Source organism: Natator depressus, chromosome 3 (assembly GCF_965152275.1).
Source record: "Natator depressus isolate rNatDep1 chromosome 3, rNatDep2.hap1, whole genome shotgun sequence".
NCBI lineage: Eukaryota > Metazoa > Chordata > Testudines > Cheloniidae > Natator > Natator depressus.
Genome location: NC_134236.1, coordinates 23,405,083 through 23,417,995, shown reverse-complemented (window position 1 = coordinate 23,417,995; position 12,913 = coordinate 23,405,083). Strand labels below are relative to the sequence as shown.

General features: G+C 45.5%; 1 protein-coding gene and 1 non-coding gene across 3 annotated transcripts in view; both read right to left on the bottom strand.

Annotated features, from left to right (window-relative positions):
* HS1BP3 (HCLS1 binding protein 3) overlaps nucleotides 1-3,516 on the bottom strand; it is a 74,451-nt gene extending 70,935 nt beyond the window's left edge. Inside the window, exon 1 of one of the 2 annotated variants that reach the window (XM_074947534.1) lies at nucleotides 3,338-3,516. In XM_074947534.1, coding sequence (XP_074803635.1) covers nucleotides 3,338-3,378 — 41 coding nt within the window. In that variant the 5' untranslated portion in view covers nucleotides 3,379-3,516. The remainder of the gene's footprint in view (nucleotides 1-3,337) is intronic. The other variant, XM_074947533.1, reaches the window with a different exon arrangement.
* A 36-nt stretch (nucleotides 3,517-3,552) lies between these two features.
* Nucleotides 3,553-3,634, bottom strand: TRNAS-AGA (transfer RNA serine (anticodon AGA)). Its single transcript has one exon. It is a non-coding gene; the product is annotated as a tRNA-Ser (tRNA).
* Between the last annotated feature and the right edge of the window lie 9,279 nt (nucleotides 3,635-12,913).

The following is a 12,913-nucleotide window of genomic DNA, read 5'->3' as shown; positions in this document are numbered from 1 at the left end:
TCTCCCACAGTAACAGGGGAGAGAATTTCATTTATTTATTTATTTATTTTTAATTAGGAAATTGCGATCCTAAAACCACAAGAATTGGCAGGGAAATTCAGGCAGACGCATTATCTGAAGCGACTTTCGAGTTTTTGAATTAAAAGTTTCAAAATGAATGTCCCTAGGACATTTGGCTCTCTCAGTATTGTTATTAATTGAATTTTGGTAGCACCCAGGGGCCCCACCATGCTCAGCCTTCTATAATTACACTGAGTAAAAGACGATCCCTGCCCAGAAGAGTTTACAATCCAACTCCGACTCTGCAACATTAGAGAAATGCTTAAACTTTACCATGAGTCATTCCATTTATATCAGTGGGATTATCATAGTAGTAAACAGGGCATCATTTGTTATGGGACAAGGGAGGCAGTTGCCCGCCACCAAACCTTGGTCCCCCACACAGACTTGTCCGGGGTCTATATGCGCCAATACATCGTCCACTCTATCCTGCCCAGACTTTGCAGGATATGATATAATCACATATAATGTTCTACATACTGACACAACTTTGGCCTCCTTCTCCCACTTCCATAATAGTTCTGAAATGATGCCCCTAGCAGTAAAGCTAAGTGCAAGCATGATGTCTATTTAGGCCCCCAATTCTGCCAAGACATACAAGGGGTGGTGGAAGGCAACAGAACATACAAGCGGAGCTAACAGAGTGATGGTTCACAAACAACATGTTAGTGCCATGATTTTTTGTTAGTTTATTTTGATTTTCATATGATTTTTATGGGGTGTTGTTGATTGTACATTGTATTATATCCATTAAAGCTGCTGGGGGGGGGAGAAGAGATGGGAAGGGAAGGGAGAGAGGGCTAAAGGGAAAAACAAAGGAAGGGAGATGAGAAAAGAAAGGGGAGTGGAACGGAGGGCAGCTGGAGTTATGCTGAAATAAGGCAGGTGATGGAGCAACAGCCAAAGAGCAAAGGGGGAGGAATGTACAATGTTAATCTGTTGTGTTTTTTAATCTCCTACCACTAGTTAACACTCCCCTTTTAATGTATTTTACATATAAAACATAATAATAATTCTTATATAGCACTCTTCATTAGTAGATCTCAAAGTACTGTGCACAGGAGGGCAGTATCACTAACCCCATTTTACAGATGGGGAAACTGAGGCATGGAGATGACCCAGTAGGTCAGTGGGAGAACCACAAGCAGAACTCAGGTCTCCTAAGCCCCAGACCAGTGCTCAAGCCACTAGGCACACTGCCTAGTTAAATATCACCAAGCTTACAATAGACTATAAACAGAAATAAAGATGAAGGCTGATCTACACACATCTGATAATGGGTACTATCAAAAGCACATGCAGATTTTTCCCTATACTTAATTTACAAGATTATTTATTATTTGTACGGTTGCAACAAGGATACCTGCTCATGGATCAGGATCACATTGTGCGAGGTGCTGTACAAACACAGAACAAAAAGATGGTATTTCTACTGTACCTTGTACATACTCATTCTCCAAAAAGCGTGGAAACAAACATGCCAATCCCACAATTTTAGGAACTCAGCAATTTCTGCTGCGTTCTACAAATTCTAAACTTTTCTTATAAAAAGAAATTAGATTTATATTAATTATTATTATCCTTTTGACTGAGGAGCAGCCAAATGCCCTCAGCCCCTGGCAGGATTAGGCCCTTACTGAAGAGTGAGCAATGTTTACTTTCACGATATTATTTGTCGAATCACCCATTTGTAAAATTGTTTTAGGTGAATTACCTACAGTCACAAAGAAGGCCATAAAGCAGCCTGTGCCCTTCCCAGCTCCATGGTTATAAATAAATAATTTTGATGACTGTATACACTACTCTATAGCAGTAGATAGCTGTACTCTACAGCTGCAGAGAACCTCGAACATTTTAAGAGAAGCCACACATTTTTCACTTGTAATCTCACATCCCGAATTCCTAGCAGGGCAGAAATTAAAATGGATTACTTTACACCAATTAAGAAGGCATTGCTGGCATTGCCATGCAGCATCATAACAGGCTTTGCAGAACCATCGCCTGGCGGTACCTGCCTGTAAAGCTATTCAGAGGCAGGCTAATGTGAAGGGAGTCCTGTTGCACAGAAAGAGACGGATTGTTGCCACAGGTTTGTGTTTCTCACCTGCAGAGCCCAGAACCCAAGGGTCAGCGCTGAAACCTTTGAAGTTCAAGAGTTTGTTGCCAGTCCCATAACTTTGGATACCAGTAAAGGGACTGGTTTCAGAGTAACAGCCGTGTTAGTCTGTATTCGCAAAAAGAAAAGGAGTACTTGTGGCACCTTAGAGACTAACCAATTTATTTGAGCGTAAGCTTTCGTGAGCTACAGCTCACTTCGTGGGATGCATACTGTGTAAAGTGTAGAAGATCTTTTTATACACACAAAGCATGAAAAAATACCTCCCCCCACCCGATAAGCTATTACCAGCAGGAGAGTGGGGTGGGGGGAGGTATTTTTTCATGCTTTGTGCGTATAAAAAGATCTTCTACACTTTCCACAGTATGCATCCGACGAAGTGAGCTGTAGCTCACGAAAGCTTACGCTCAAATAAATTGGTTAGTCTCTAAGGTGCCACAAGTCCTCCTTTTCTTTTTAGTAAAGGGACTAACAACCTCCCAGGCGGGCCAGGCTTTAGAATGGTGACACTATCTGGGAAAGAGAAAGTCTCAAGAGCAGGAAGCTGGCCCGGTGGCTGTTCAGGGGGAGGGAGGCAGGGAGGGAGGCAATTCAGAACTGCCAGGCGGTCAGATCTCCTTCAGATCATCACCCACCTCCGCAGAGCCCCCTTGGCACTGTGGAAAGGGATCACAGCTGATTGCTGCGAGCGCTGCCTAGCCCACCCCCGCCTCCCCCCAGGGCAGAGCGCCAGCGGCTCCCCAGAGAGCCCAGAAGCCCGGGGGGCGCCTGGCAGCCAGGCCCTGCCAAGGCCGCAGCGCGGCGGCACAGAGGGGGCACCAGGCTCTGCCGCGGCCGCCCAGTTCCTGGCCCGGGGGTGGCCGCAGGCAGCGCTCAGGCGGGGCGCCCGGCCGAGGCTGCCCTGGCTTGGGGCGGGAGGCTCCAGCAGGAGGGCGCTGCAGCCCCCGCAAATCCCTGTCCGGCCAAGACCGAGTCCCGGGCAGGGTCGGGGCAGAGCCCGCGGAAGGGAGGCGCAGGCCGCAGCCCCCCGGGCGCGGGGGAGTCCCGGGGCCGTGTCCCAGCGCGGGCTGCGGCCGCAGGAGCGAGGCGCCCCGGCGAAGGAAGCGGCAGCTGCCCCGCTGCGCGCCCGGGGAAAGTTCCCCACCCGGCGGCCCGCCTCACCTGCTGGTGACCAGCACGGCCGGCGCCGCGCCCTGCTGCATCCTGCCGCCCCCGGCCAGGCTCGGAGTCCCGCGATCGCTCCCCGGCTAGCAGCCAGCTGCCGCGCAGGGACTCCGTGCTGGGCAGGCGCCGCTCCCCCGGCCTGTTTTCCGTCTGCTCTGCCCCGTGAGGGCGCTTGCTTAAATTGCAAAGGGGAAAACAAGCCAAAAGAAACCCGTAGTCGGCAGGATTCGAACCTGCGCGGGGAGACCCCAATGGATTTCTAGTCCATCGCCTTAACCACTCGGCCACGACTACAGCTTGCTGGTCTATTTTCAAAGGGTGACTCTACAAATTTCTCTCTCCTGCACTTGTTCTTGGTATGTTGAAAATGTTCATCTGTCACTGGGTGTCTGTAGTCCTTTGTCACAAGCTGAAATAAGCTGCTCATCTGTTGTGTTTGTACTTTAACTAGTTCCTGCTCCATAGTCTTTCCAAATCTTAGGAATAGAGCCACGCAGTGTCATCACCTTTAATAAAAGAATCCACTAACTAAAATGTGTCAGAATTGTTCTCAATATATTTGTCACTGAAGGATTCATGCCCCCACTTAATAACCTTTGCCCTCTGATGAGATACAGAATATGATTCAGCCTTGTATGCAACTCTTTGCAGTTCAGCGCAAAAGGAGCACTTTGATCCTGACCTAGATGCACTTTTGTTTGGCACCCCTAATAGCTGAACTCATGAAAACAGAAACTGTACCATGAGTCTTTGTTCTTCTGTAGAAATGAAATAAACACCAAAATATGTTATTAAAACTCGAGGCCTGATTTTACAAACTCATACTGGCCAGGCAATAAAGTTAGTAATGGATGTCAATGTTTTCAGGATCAAGCCTTTACTTTCACACTTTGAAAGAAACACACTAACCACACATACATCCTTCCCCATCCCTCAAAAAAAAGAAAAAAAAAACCCACCACAGTTACACATAATATACATATATGCAATTATTCCCAGGCAATGTTCCCTCTAATTTTTTCCATACATGTGCAGAATGAATTTTCTTATGTGCACCAATATGGAGGTGATGTGTGGAGGAGGTGGGGCCAAGGGGATTGGAGTGTGGGAGGGGGCTCAGAGCTGGGGCAGAGGGTTGGAGTTGGGGGGTGAGGACTCCAGCTGGGGTTGCGGGCTTGGGGTGGGGCCACAGATAAGGGGTTGAGGGTGCAGGAGGAGGCTCAGAGCTGAGGCAGAGGGTTGGGGTGTGTGGCGGGGTGAGGGCTCCGGCTGGGGGTGCGGGCTCTGGGGTGGGGCCGGAGATGAGGAGTTTGGGGTGCAAGCTGCCCCGTGGCTGAGGCGGGGAGAGGACTCCCCCCCATCCCTTTCTCCCCGCAGCAGCCCTGGGGCTCGGGGAGAGCGTCTTTCCCTGCCACAGCAGCTCCGGAGCTCGGGCTGAGGCCAGGGGAAAGACGTCTCTCCTTGCCACGGCAGCCCTGCACACCCCAAGCTCCCCACCCACCCGCTATTCCCCTCCTCACCCTAAACCTCTCTCCTGTCCAGGCCCCTGTGGCTGCGCGCCTGTGCGGATCTCCTCATCCAGTGCGCAGCCCTTCATGGTCTCCTGGCCGTGCAGGCACGCACCTTAGAGGGAACACAGTTCCCGGTTGCTGGTTTCTTATTTGAACTTCTCCCACCTGCCAGTTTCTCTGCACCTAAAAAAGTGCTACTTCTGGGTTCACTTCTGCTGTTTCCCTCCTCCCGCTGGTCCTGCCTTATGCTGCTTTTTACTGTTGATGTCTCTCCCTATGCCCTGGATACCAACCCTTCCCTAGCGACATAGGGATGCGACATGGATGCAGCTGTGCTGCTGTAGAGCTTAAGTGAAGACGCTCCCATGCTGACAGAAGAGCTTCTCCCATCGGCCTAGTTAATCCACCTCCCGGAGAGCTGGTAGCTATGTCGACGGGAGAAGTTCTCCCGGCAACATAGCATTGTCTACACAGGACGTTAGGTTTTTATAACTACATTGCTCACGCGTATGGATTTTTCACACCCCTGAGCAACGCAGTTACACTGATATACATCTGTAGTGTAGACCTGTCCTCAGGCTCCAAATCCCCTTTCAGTTCCAGATTCCCCTGCTGAGTCCTCCAATTAATGCAACAGAGGTACAGGGCATTGGGTTTGGGATTGTTTTGGTTGGTGCTCCAGGATGGTCTGTTCCAAGTTAAGGAAGATGGGTGGTGGGTAACTTAGTAACCAAGTCATCTGACTGTTACAAAGCAAAGTAAAACTACTAGATGTTGTAAAATACCTGGTGTCCTCACAAGTGAAATTTCAGTGTTTTGCTAGCAAATAATCAATATAATTTACCATTGTACAGTGGTGCTGGGCCTGGCTCCCTGCTCCAGGTGTTGTGACCTGGCGCATGGGGTTGCAGCGCTGCTCACTCAAATTTGGCCTGGTCACTACCACCCCCATCATGGTGGAGGTGCAGCTGGGCCAAACCTGAGTGGCATTGTGTCCCCAGGCACCAGGTTTCAATGGCCAAACCTGGGCCCAGCCCTGCAGGACAGGAGCAGTTCCTGTGGAGTGAGTGCAGGGTGGGCTTGCTCTGCACTCTCCTCTGAAGGGCAAGACCTGACCTCCCCAGGTCTCCTACCCCCTGGGGCTGGATCCAATATGGTCTCCCAGACACCTCCCATGTTAAAGAGTAGTAAAGTGAAATTCCAGAAAAATAAATTAAAAAATTAAAAAGAATTTCATAGGGCTCTATTTAGCTCCACAACCACAAGAGCTAGAAACTTTCTTTCTTCCTTTTTTTTAATGAAAGCTGAGATCTGGGTATATTTGCATAATTTCAGGATCTGGGGCTTAAAAAACCACCAACTGTGGCAAGAAATGGCAAACTGCAGTTGCCCTATACAGTGGTGGTGGCCATGAGGAGTTCAAAAATTGGAATATACCCAAAAAAGAGGATTCACTCCTTCAAAAAAAAAAAATCATGATTGCAGAGCAATCTGATGATTTGGTGGGCCTGCCTCATGACCTTTAAACGGTGAGGGTTAGCAATACTGAGAAAGGTACTTCATTTTTTAAATGACAGCTGAGAAATATTGTACAACTCAGAATCCAATAATGAGAGTGGGCAACACTAGGCCTTCTTGGCTGACAGATAGATACAGACAGACAGAGGCACCTACCAAGTCAAAGATGAAGCAGTAAGGTGAAGCTTACACGACAGCTGCCTGTGGCTAATCAAAGGACTTCAGACTGGCAACCTTCACCACCACTATTTTTTGTTGATACAATTTGGCTGACTTTTAAGTGCTGTAGGGAGATGCCTGAGCAGATGTCTGCTGTTCTAAGATTCCAATCTGTTCTGTTTTTGCTGTCTCAGATGGCCAGGTGCCAGCTCCTTATTGATCTAAATAAATTGGATTACATAGGAAATCAGCCAGAGATAAAAATGCCGCTAAAAGAGAGACTCAGTTAGACACGTAAATATTTGGGGTGTACTTGTGCTTTCCATAGCTCCAGCGCAGAGCTTTATAACCCTTATTACACACAGTAATTTCCAAGTGTTAGCCCTTGAAAATCGGTGTTCTCAGGGCTGGGAGTTGTTCACCAGTCTGTAGCATGTGGGAGCATTTCAGCCAGCTGCCATTGGGCAAGAAGGTTTTAGGGGCAGTGTGGTGGCACTTCTCCTGTAGATAGGGAGAGCTTCTCCCATTGACATAGCTATCAGCTCTCCGGGAGGTGGATTAACTAGGCCGATGGGAGAAGCTCTTCTGTCAGCATAGGAGCGTCTTCACTTAAGTTCTACAGCAGCACAGCTGCATCCATGAAGCTGCACCGATGCAGTGTTTTTAGCATTGACCTGCTTTGAAATATCCCTGCTGCCCCAAGAGGTTGAGTCCCTACGGGTCAGGTTGGAGATAGGCTGGTAGAGCAATATGTGTGGAAAGGTTAGCAGGCTGCTGTCCTGCAAGTGACATTGTTCCCACTGCCTGTCAATCTGACACTTTTCACCAGCACTAAATCCACCCACAACTTCTTTTTTTTAAATTGAGGTTTATGATTCTATACAAATATGCAGATTAGCATCACGGGTACAGGGCTAGTTGCACCTTTGACCCCTTTGTGGGTGCACCCCCTCTCGGCTTCATGTTTTTACCTCTCCGAGGTGGAATTCTGCACTTCACCCACTCCTGAACTGGACCCTGGGTTACAGTACCCTGTGTATGAACTGTTCTTACCCAGCAGGTCCGACTGTGATTCTTCACTTCAGGAGTCTGCGACCAGTGGCGCATATAATTACCAAACAGTCTTCTTAAACCAAGTATTGTTTATTTATCAGTGCAAAGCATTTAGAGAAACAAGAACTGTAAAACAAGTCCACACATATGGCTTTAGAATCATAGAAATGTAGGACTGGAAGGGACCTTGATAGGTCATCTAGTCCAGTCTTCTTCACTGAGGTAACACTACATGTTATCTAGACCACCCATGAAAGGTGTTTGTCTAACCAGTTCTTAAAAACATCCAGTGACAGAGATTCCAGGTAATTTGTTCCAGTGCTTTACTACCTTTATAGCTAAGAAGTTTTTCCTCACGTCTAACCTATATCTCCCCTGCCGCAATTTAAGCTAATTTCTTCTCGTCCTATCCTCAGTGGTTAAGGAAAACAAAGTATCATCCCATAGGTGCGGGAAGTATGAGTACTGCCACACCCCCGGGCTTGAAGTGGTTTCCATTATATACAAGGTTTATAGTTTGGTTCAATGGATCTCAGTGCCCCCACTATAAAAATTGTTCCAGCACCCCATAGCATCCTCCTGTTTATAGCACCCTTTTACATATCTGAAGAGTGTTATCCTGCCCCCCCTTGATCTTCTCTTCTCCAGATTAAACAAAACCAAGTTTTTCAATCTTTCCTCATAGGTCATGTTTTCTAGACCCATGATCATTTTTGTTGCACTCCTTCAAACATTCTCCAGTTTTTCCACATCTTTCCCAAAGTGCGGTGCTCAGAACTGGTCACAGTACTCCAGCTGAGGCCTTATCAGTGCTGAGAAGAATGGAAGAATTACTTCTCGTGTCTTGCTTACAAACATTCCAGAATGATACTTGCTTTTTTTTTCTTTTTTTTTTTTTGCACAACAGTATTACATATTACCTACAGTCTTCCTGATGGTAACCTAAACAGGCCTGACTTCATATACCCTCGCAGGTGCTTGCATCTTAGTCTGGTTCCCCTGAACAACTACCACCATTGAGAGAGAATCCCTTTTGAAACTACTGTAGTCCTTTTGTTGTTCTGCATTCCCAGGACTTTTCCTGTCCTGGCATAGTCTCTTAATGACCCTATCATAAACATACAGATAAGGGTAGCATAAAATCCCTCCTGGGTAGCTGTACTGAATCTTTACCTGTAAAGGGTTAAGAAGCTCAGATAACCTGGTTGGCACCTGACCAAAAGGACCAATAAGGAAAGATACTTTCAAATTTGGAGTGGGGGAGATTTTGTTTGGGCTCTCTTTGTTTGTTCCCCCTCTGGATGGAGAGACAGACCAGGCAGGGACAACATCTCCTGAAAACATACCTGAAATGATTCATCTAAGATTACAAAAATTGTAAGTAAGGCAAGGAAATGCGTTAGATTATCTTTTGTTTTAGCTTGTGAATTTTCCCTATGCTAAGAAGTAGTTTTATTCCTGTTTTTGTAACTGTGAAGCTGAGTCCAGAGGACAGTCCTCTGTGTTTTAAATCTTTTTATTACCCTGTAAAGTTACTTTCCATCCTGATTTTGCAGGTGTGATTCATTTACTTTTTCTTTATAATAAAATTCTTCTTTTAAGAACCTGATTGATTTTCAGTGCCCTAAAAACCAAAGGGTTTGGTCTGCGCTCACATTGTTAACCAATTGGTGGGTATATTATTCTCAAGCCTCCCCAGGAAAGGGGGTGAAGGGGCTTGGGGGGATATTTTGGGGGAATAGAGACTCCAAGTGACCCTTTCCTGAATTTTTGTGTAAATCACTTGGTAGTGGTAGCAATACTGTCCAAGGACAAGGACAAGAATTTGTGCCTTGGGGAAGTTGTTAACCTAAGGTGGTAGAATATAAACCTAGGGGGTCTTTCATGAGGGTCCCCACATCTGTACCCCAAAGTACAGACTGTCAAGTGTTTGCTGAGACATGGCTAATCTCAGGCCATTCTTTTGCCTTCCTGCTTGTTTTTCCTTACAGCCACCTATTAAACTAAACCAGTACATTCATACACTAGATTCTCAATAAGCAGTGTGACAAACGCACCTCTTTTGTCACATCAGGGCTCAATGTTTCTCCCTCTGGTATTGATTTATCCAAGAACCCCTCAATCCCACTCCAGAGATTTAATATTTCACCTTGGTTTATTTACAGGGTAGGCCTTAGGTTTGGCCTGAGAGCTTCTTTTAAACAAAACCAAAATAATTACTTTTCTTAACTCACACTGGAGTACTGCCTCTTCTTATGCCAATCACCAGCCACCCTCTCTGGGCCCAGCTATGCTGGGAACTAAGGCTCCCCTCCCCAAGCAGAAATAAAAACAAGATTTCCCCTTATAGAGTAAAACAACTTTTTAGCTAGAATAAGGCTTTTCCCCTAACTGCCCCCTTCTGTAGCTTGCTTCTCCCATCCCTCCTTCCTTTTCTCTCTCACTGGAAGATGTTTTTAAAGGTCATAGGCTTCCCTTAATTAGACTCAGGTGTCCATAATTAACCTAAGGTAACCCCTTTCACTTCATAGGAAAAAGGGCATTAACCATTCTGACTGATATAGCTGCCTTCAACCACCCTTTCAGAACTGTCAGGTCTGACTTTGTCACACCAGGTAAGGGTACAGTATTCATTCATAGATTCCAAGACCAGACGGGACCATTATGATCATTTAGTCCGCCCTCCTGCATAACACAGGCCATAGAACTTCCCCAGAATAATTCCTAGAGCAGATCTTTAGAAAAACATCCAATCTTGATTTAAACATTGTCAGTGATGGAGAACCAACCATGACCCTTAGGAAATTGTTCTAATGGTTACTCTGAAAAATTTACATCTTCTTTCCAGTCTGAATTTGTGTAGCTTCAACTTCCAGCCATTGAATCATGTTATACCTTTCTCTGCTAGATTGAAGAATCCATTATTAAATATTTGTTCCCCATGTAGGCACTTACAGGCTGTAACCAAGTCACCCTTAATCTTCTCTTTGTAAGCTAAATAGATTGCCCTTCTTGAGTCTACTGCTATAAAGCATATGATCGAATATTTTAATCATTCTCATGGCTCTTCCCTGAACTCCCAACCCCAATTTATCAAAATGCTTCTTCGATTGTGGACATCAGAACTAGACACAGTCTTCCAGCAGCGGTCACACCAGTGCCAATACAGAGGTAAATAACTCTCTACTCCTATGTGAGGATTAGATCCTATTAATACATTATTACAAAGCAGCTCCACATCCATCACAAGCTCATTAAACAATTTGCATAAAATATCTGCTCATCTAAGTGTTCCTAATTTTTTCACCACAAAGTGATACCCTAATACGCTGCAGCCTCAAGGTTTCTTAATAGATGAGGTATAGTGTCAAAAATCCAATGGAGCCCACATAAAACACGGCCACTCCCTGCTACAATGAGCCATAATTGGTTCCATGCCCCAGAAGAAGACTTTGGGTCACATTCCATTCCCCCACCCTCTTTTAAACCGCAGCCACCTGCAACCCAGCTAGTGGGGAAGGGAAAGTGTATCGCTCTCCATATTTCAGCGTTGCCAACCTGTGCGAATGTCTAGGTATTCGGCATTTTTACGTAAAGCCCTGGTCACTGGAGTCACACAGTTAGGTGAGAATCTCAGCTTTCATTTAAAATAAAACAGGCAAGTTTCTAGCCCTCACAGGTTCAGAGAAAAGCTTGACAACATGACTCCTAAATGCTCCAATACCTGAAGGCAAATGAAAAGAACCCAAAATGTATTTTTTTTGAAAATCCCATGGATTTGGGGGGCCTGACTCATGGTTTTTGAATGCTTGAGGGTAGCAATATTGAGATTTTAAAATGCACACATCCACTGGGCAGTGGTCTCTGTGTGATAAATTACAGAGGCATGTGTGATTGACTGACGGATTTCCATCTGTGAGAATTAATTTAACGTTGAGCTGAATTTATTGTTAAAAACAGAGTACAACATGACACACAATTTTGCAAACAACAGATCTAAATATCTTGGAAAAAAAACAGAACCTTTTTTGTGTAGCATTTTATATCTACTCTTACATGTAATGGGATTCATGTAATAAAAAAGAGATCACCTTATCACAGTATCCAGTGTTCTCTTAAAAAGACTCCACCTCTGGAGTCAAATGATTAGGTGAGAATTTCCACTTTCATTTAAAAAATAAAATAGCAAGTTTCTAGGCTTCACGGAGGCAGAGAAAAGTTTGAAAATCTGACTACAGTCTAAAAGCTAAAATCTCAAAACCTAAAAGGCTAATAAGAACCCCACATTTCTTATTTTTAAAAAAATCTCATAATTTGGGAAGGGAGTGAGGGGTGTCACTCCTGATTTTTGAATAGCTTGGGTTGGCATCCGATGAAGTGAACTGTAGCTCACGAAAGCTTATGCTCAAATAAATTGGTTAGTCTCTAAGGTGCCACAAGTCCTCCTTTTCTTTTTGCAAATACAGACTAACACGGCTGCTACTCTGAAACCTGAGTACCGGTAAGGTGATTTCACGTGCACTGTGACACTGTCAGCAGTGACACAAGCGCATAAGTACCAATCTAAGGGCAGTCAGTTAAAAACCAGGGCAGAAACCCCAAATGCACTGTGAGTGCTAAACTTAGATTTCACCAACCAAGTGCAAACTCCTCAGGCTCTTTAACAGCCTTAACACAGAGAGTTCCCTTGGGGACTCAGGCCTGGCTTGCAACCTTGGTGAGTGTATCTCTGTGATAGATTGTCCCTTACACTAAGAATCACAACAGTTTTCTGGTTACTCCTGATACCAAAGACCAGTCACTTCCCCCCTGGTCTCACCGCAAAGACAATGCTTGTAGCCAATCTTATAGCAAATGGTATGAAGATTTATTAAATAGGGAAAGGAAATTAGAGCAGTATTTGTATTTAAAACAAGCAAATATAGACACACGAATGAGTTACAGTCTTAGGTTTCAAAAGGTAATATAGGCTTCTGTAATCAGCAAGCTCTTTGTCCTTTAGGGCTAACCCAGGCTAAGTAGCTGGGGAATCTCAGGCTTATGCCTAGAAACATATTGCCCCTCCGACCCCGAGACCAAGAAGCATAGTGATCCTTTGTTCCTTTGGTTTGTGGTTTTTATCCCCCTCCTGCCATGTGCTCTGAGCTGCAAACCCAGCTGATGGGAGGAGTCCACTTGCATGACTCATCTTCACAGAGAGGAGAGCAGAACAGCAATAAGAGTCTTTAGCCCTTTTGTTAACAGTTTCTCAGGCCAGATGCAGGGAGTTTCCAGTTATAAGATATACCCATTGTCTGTCCAGTATTGATGGGTCTCCTTTTTTGGGAGGGGC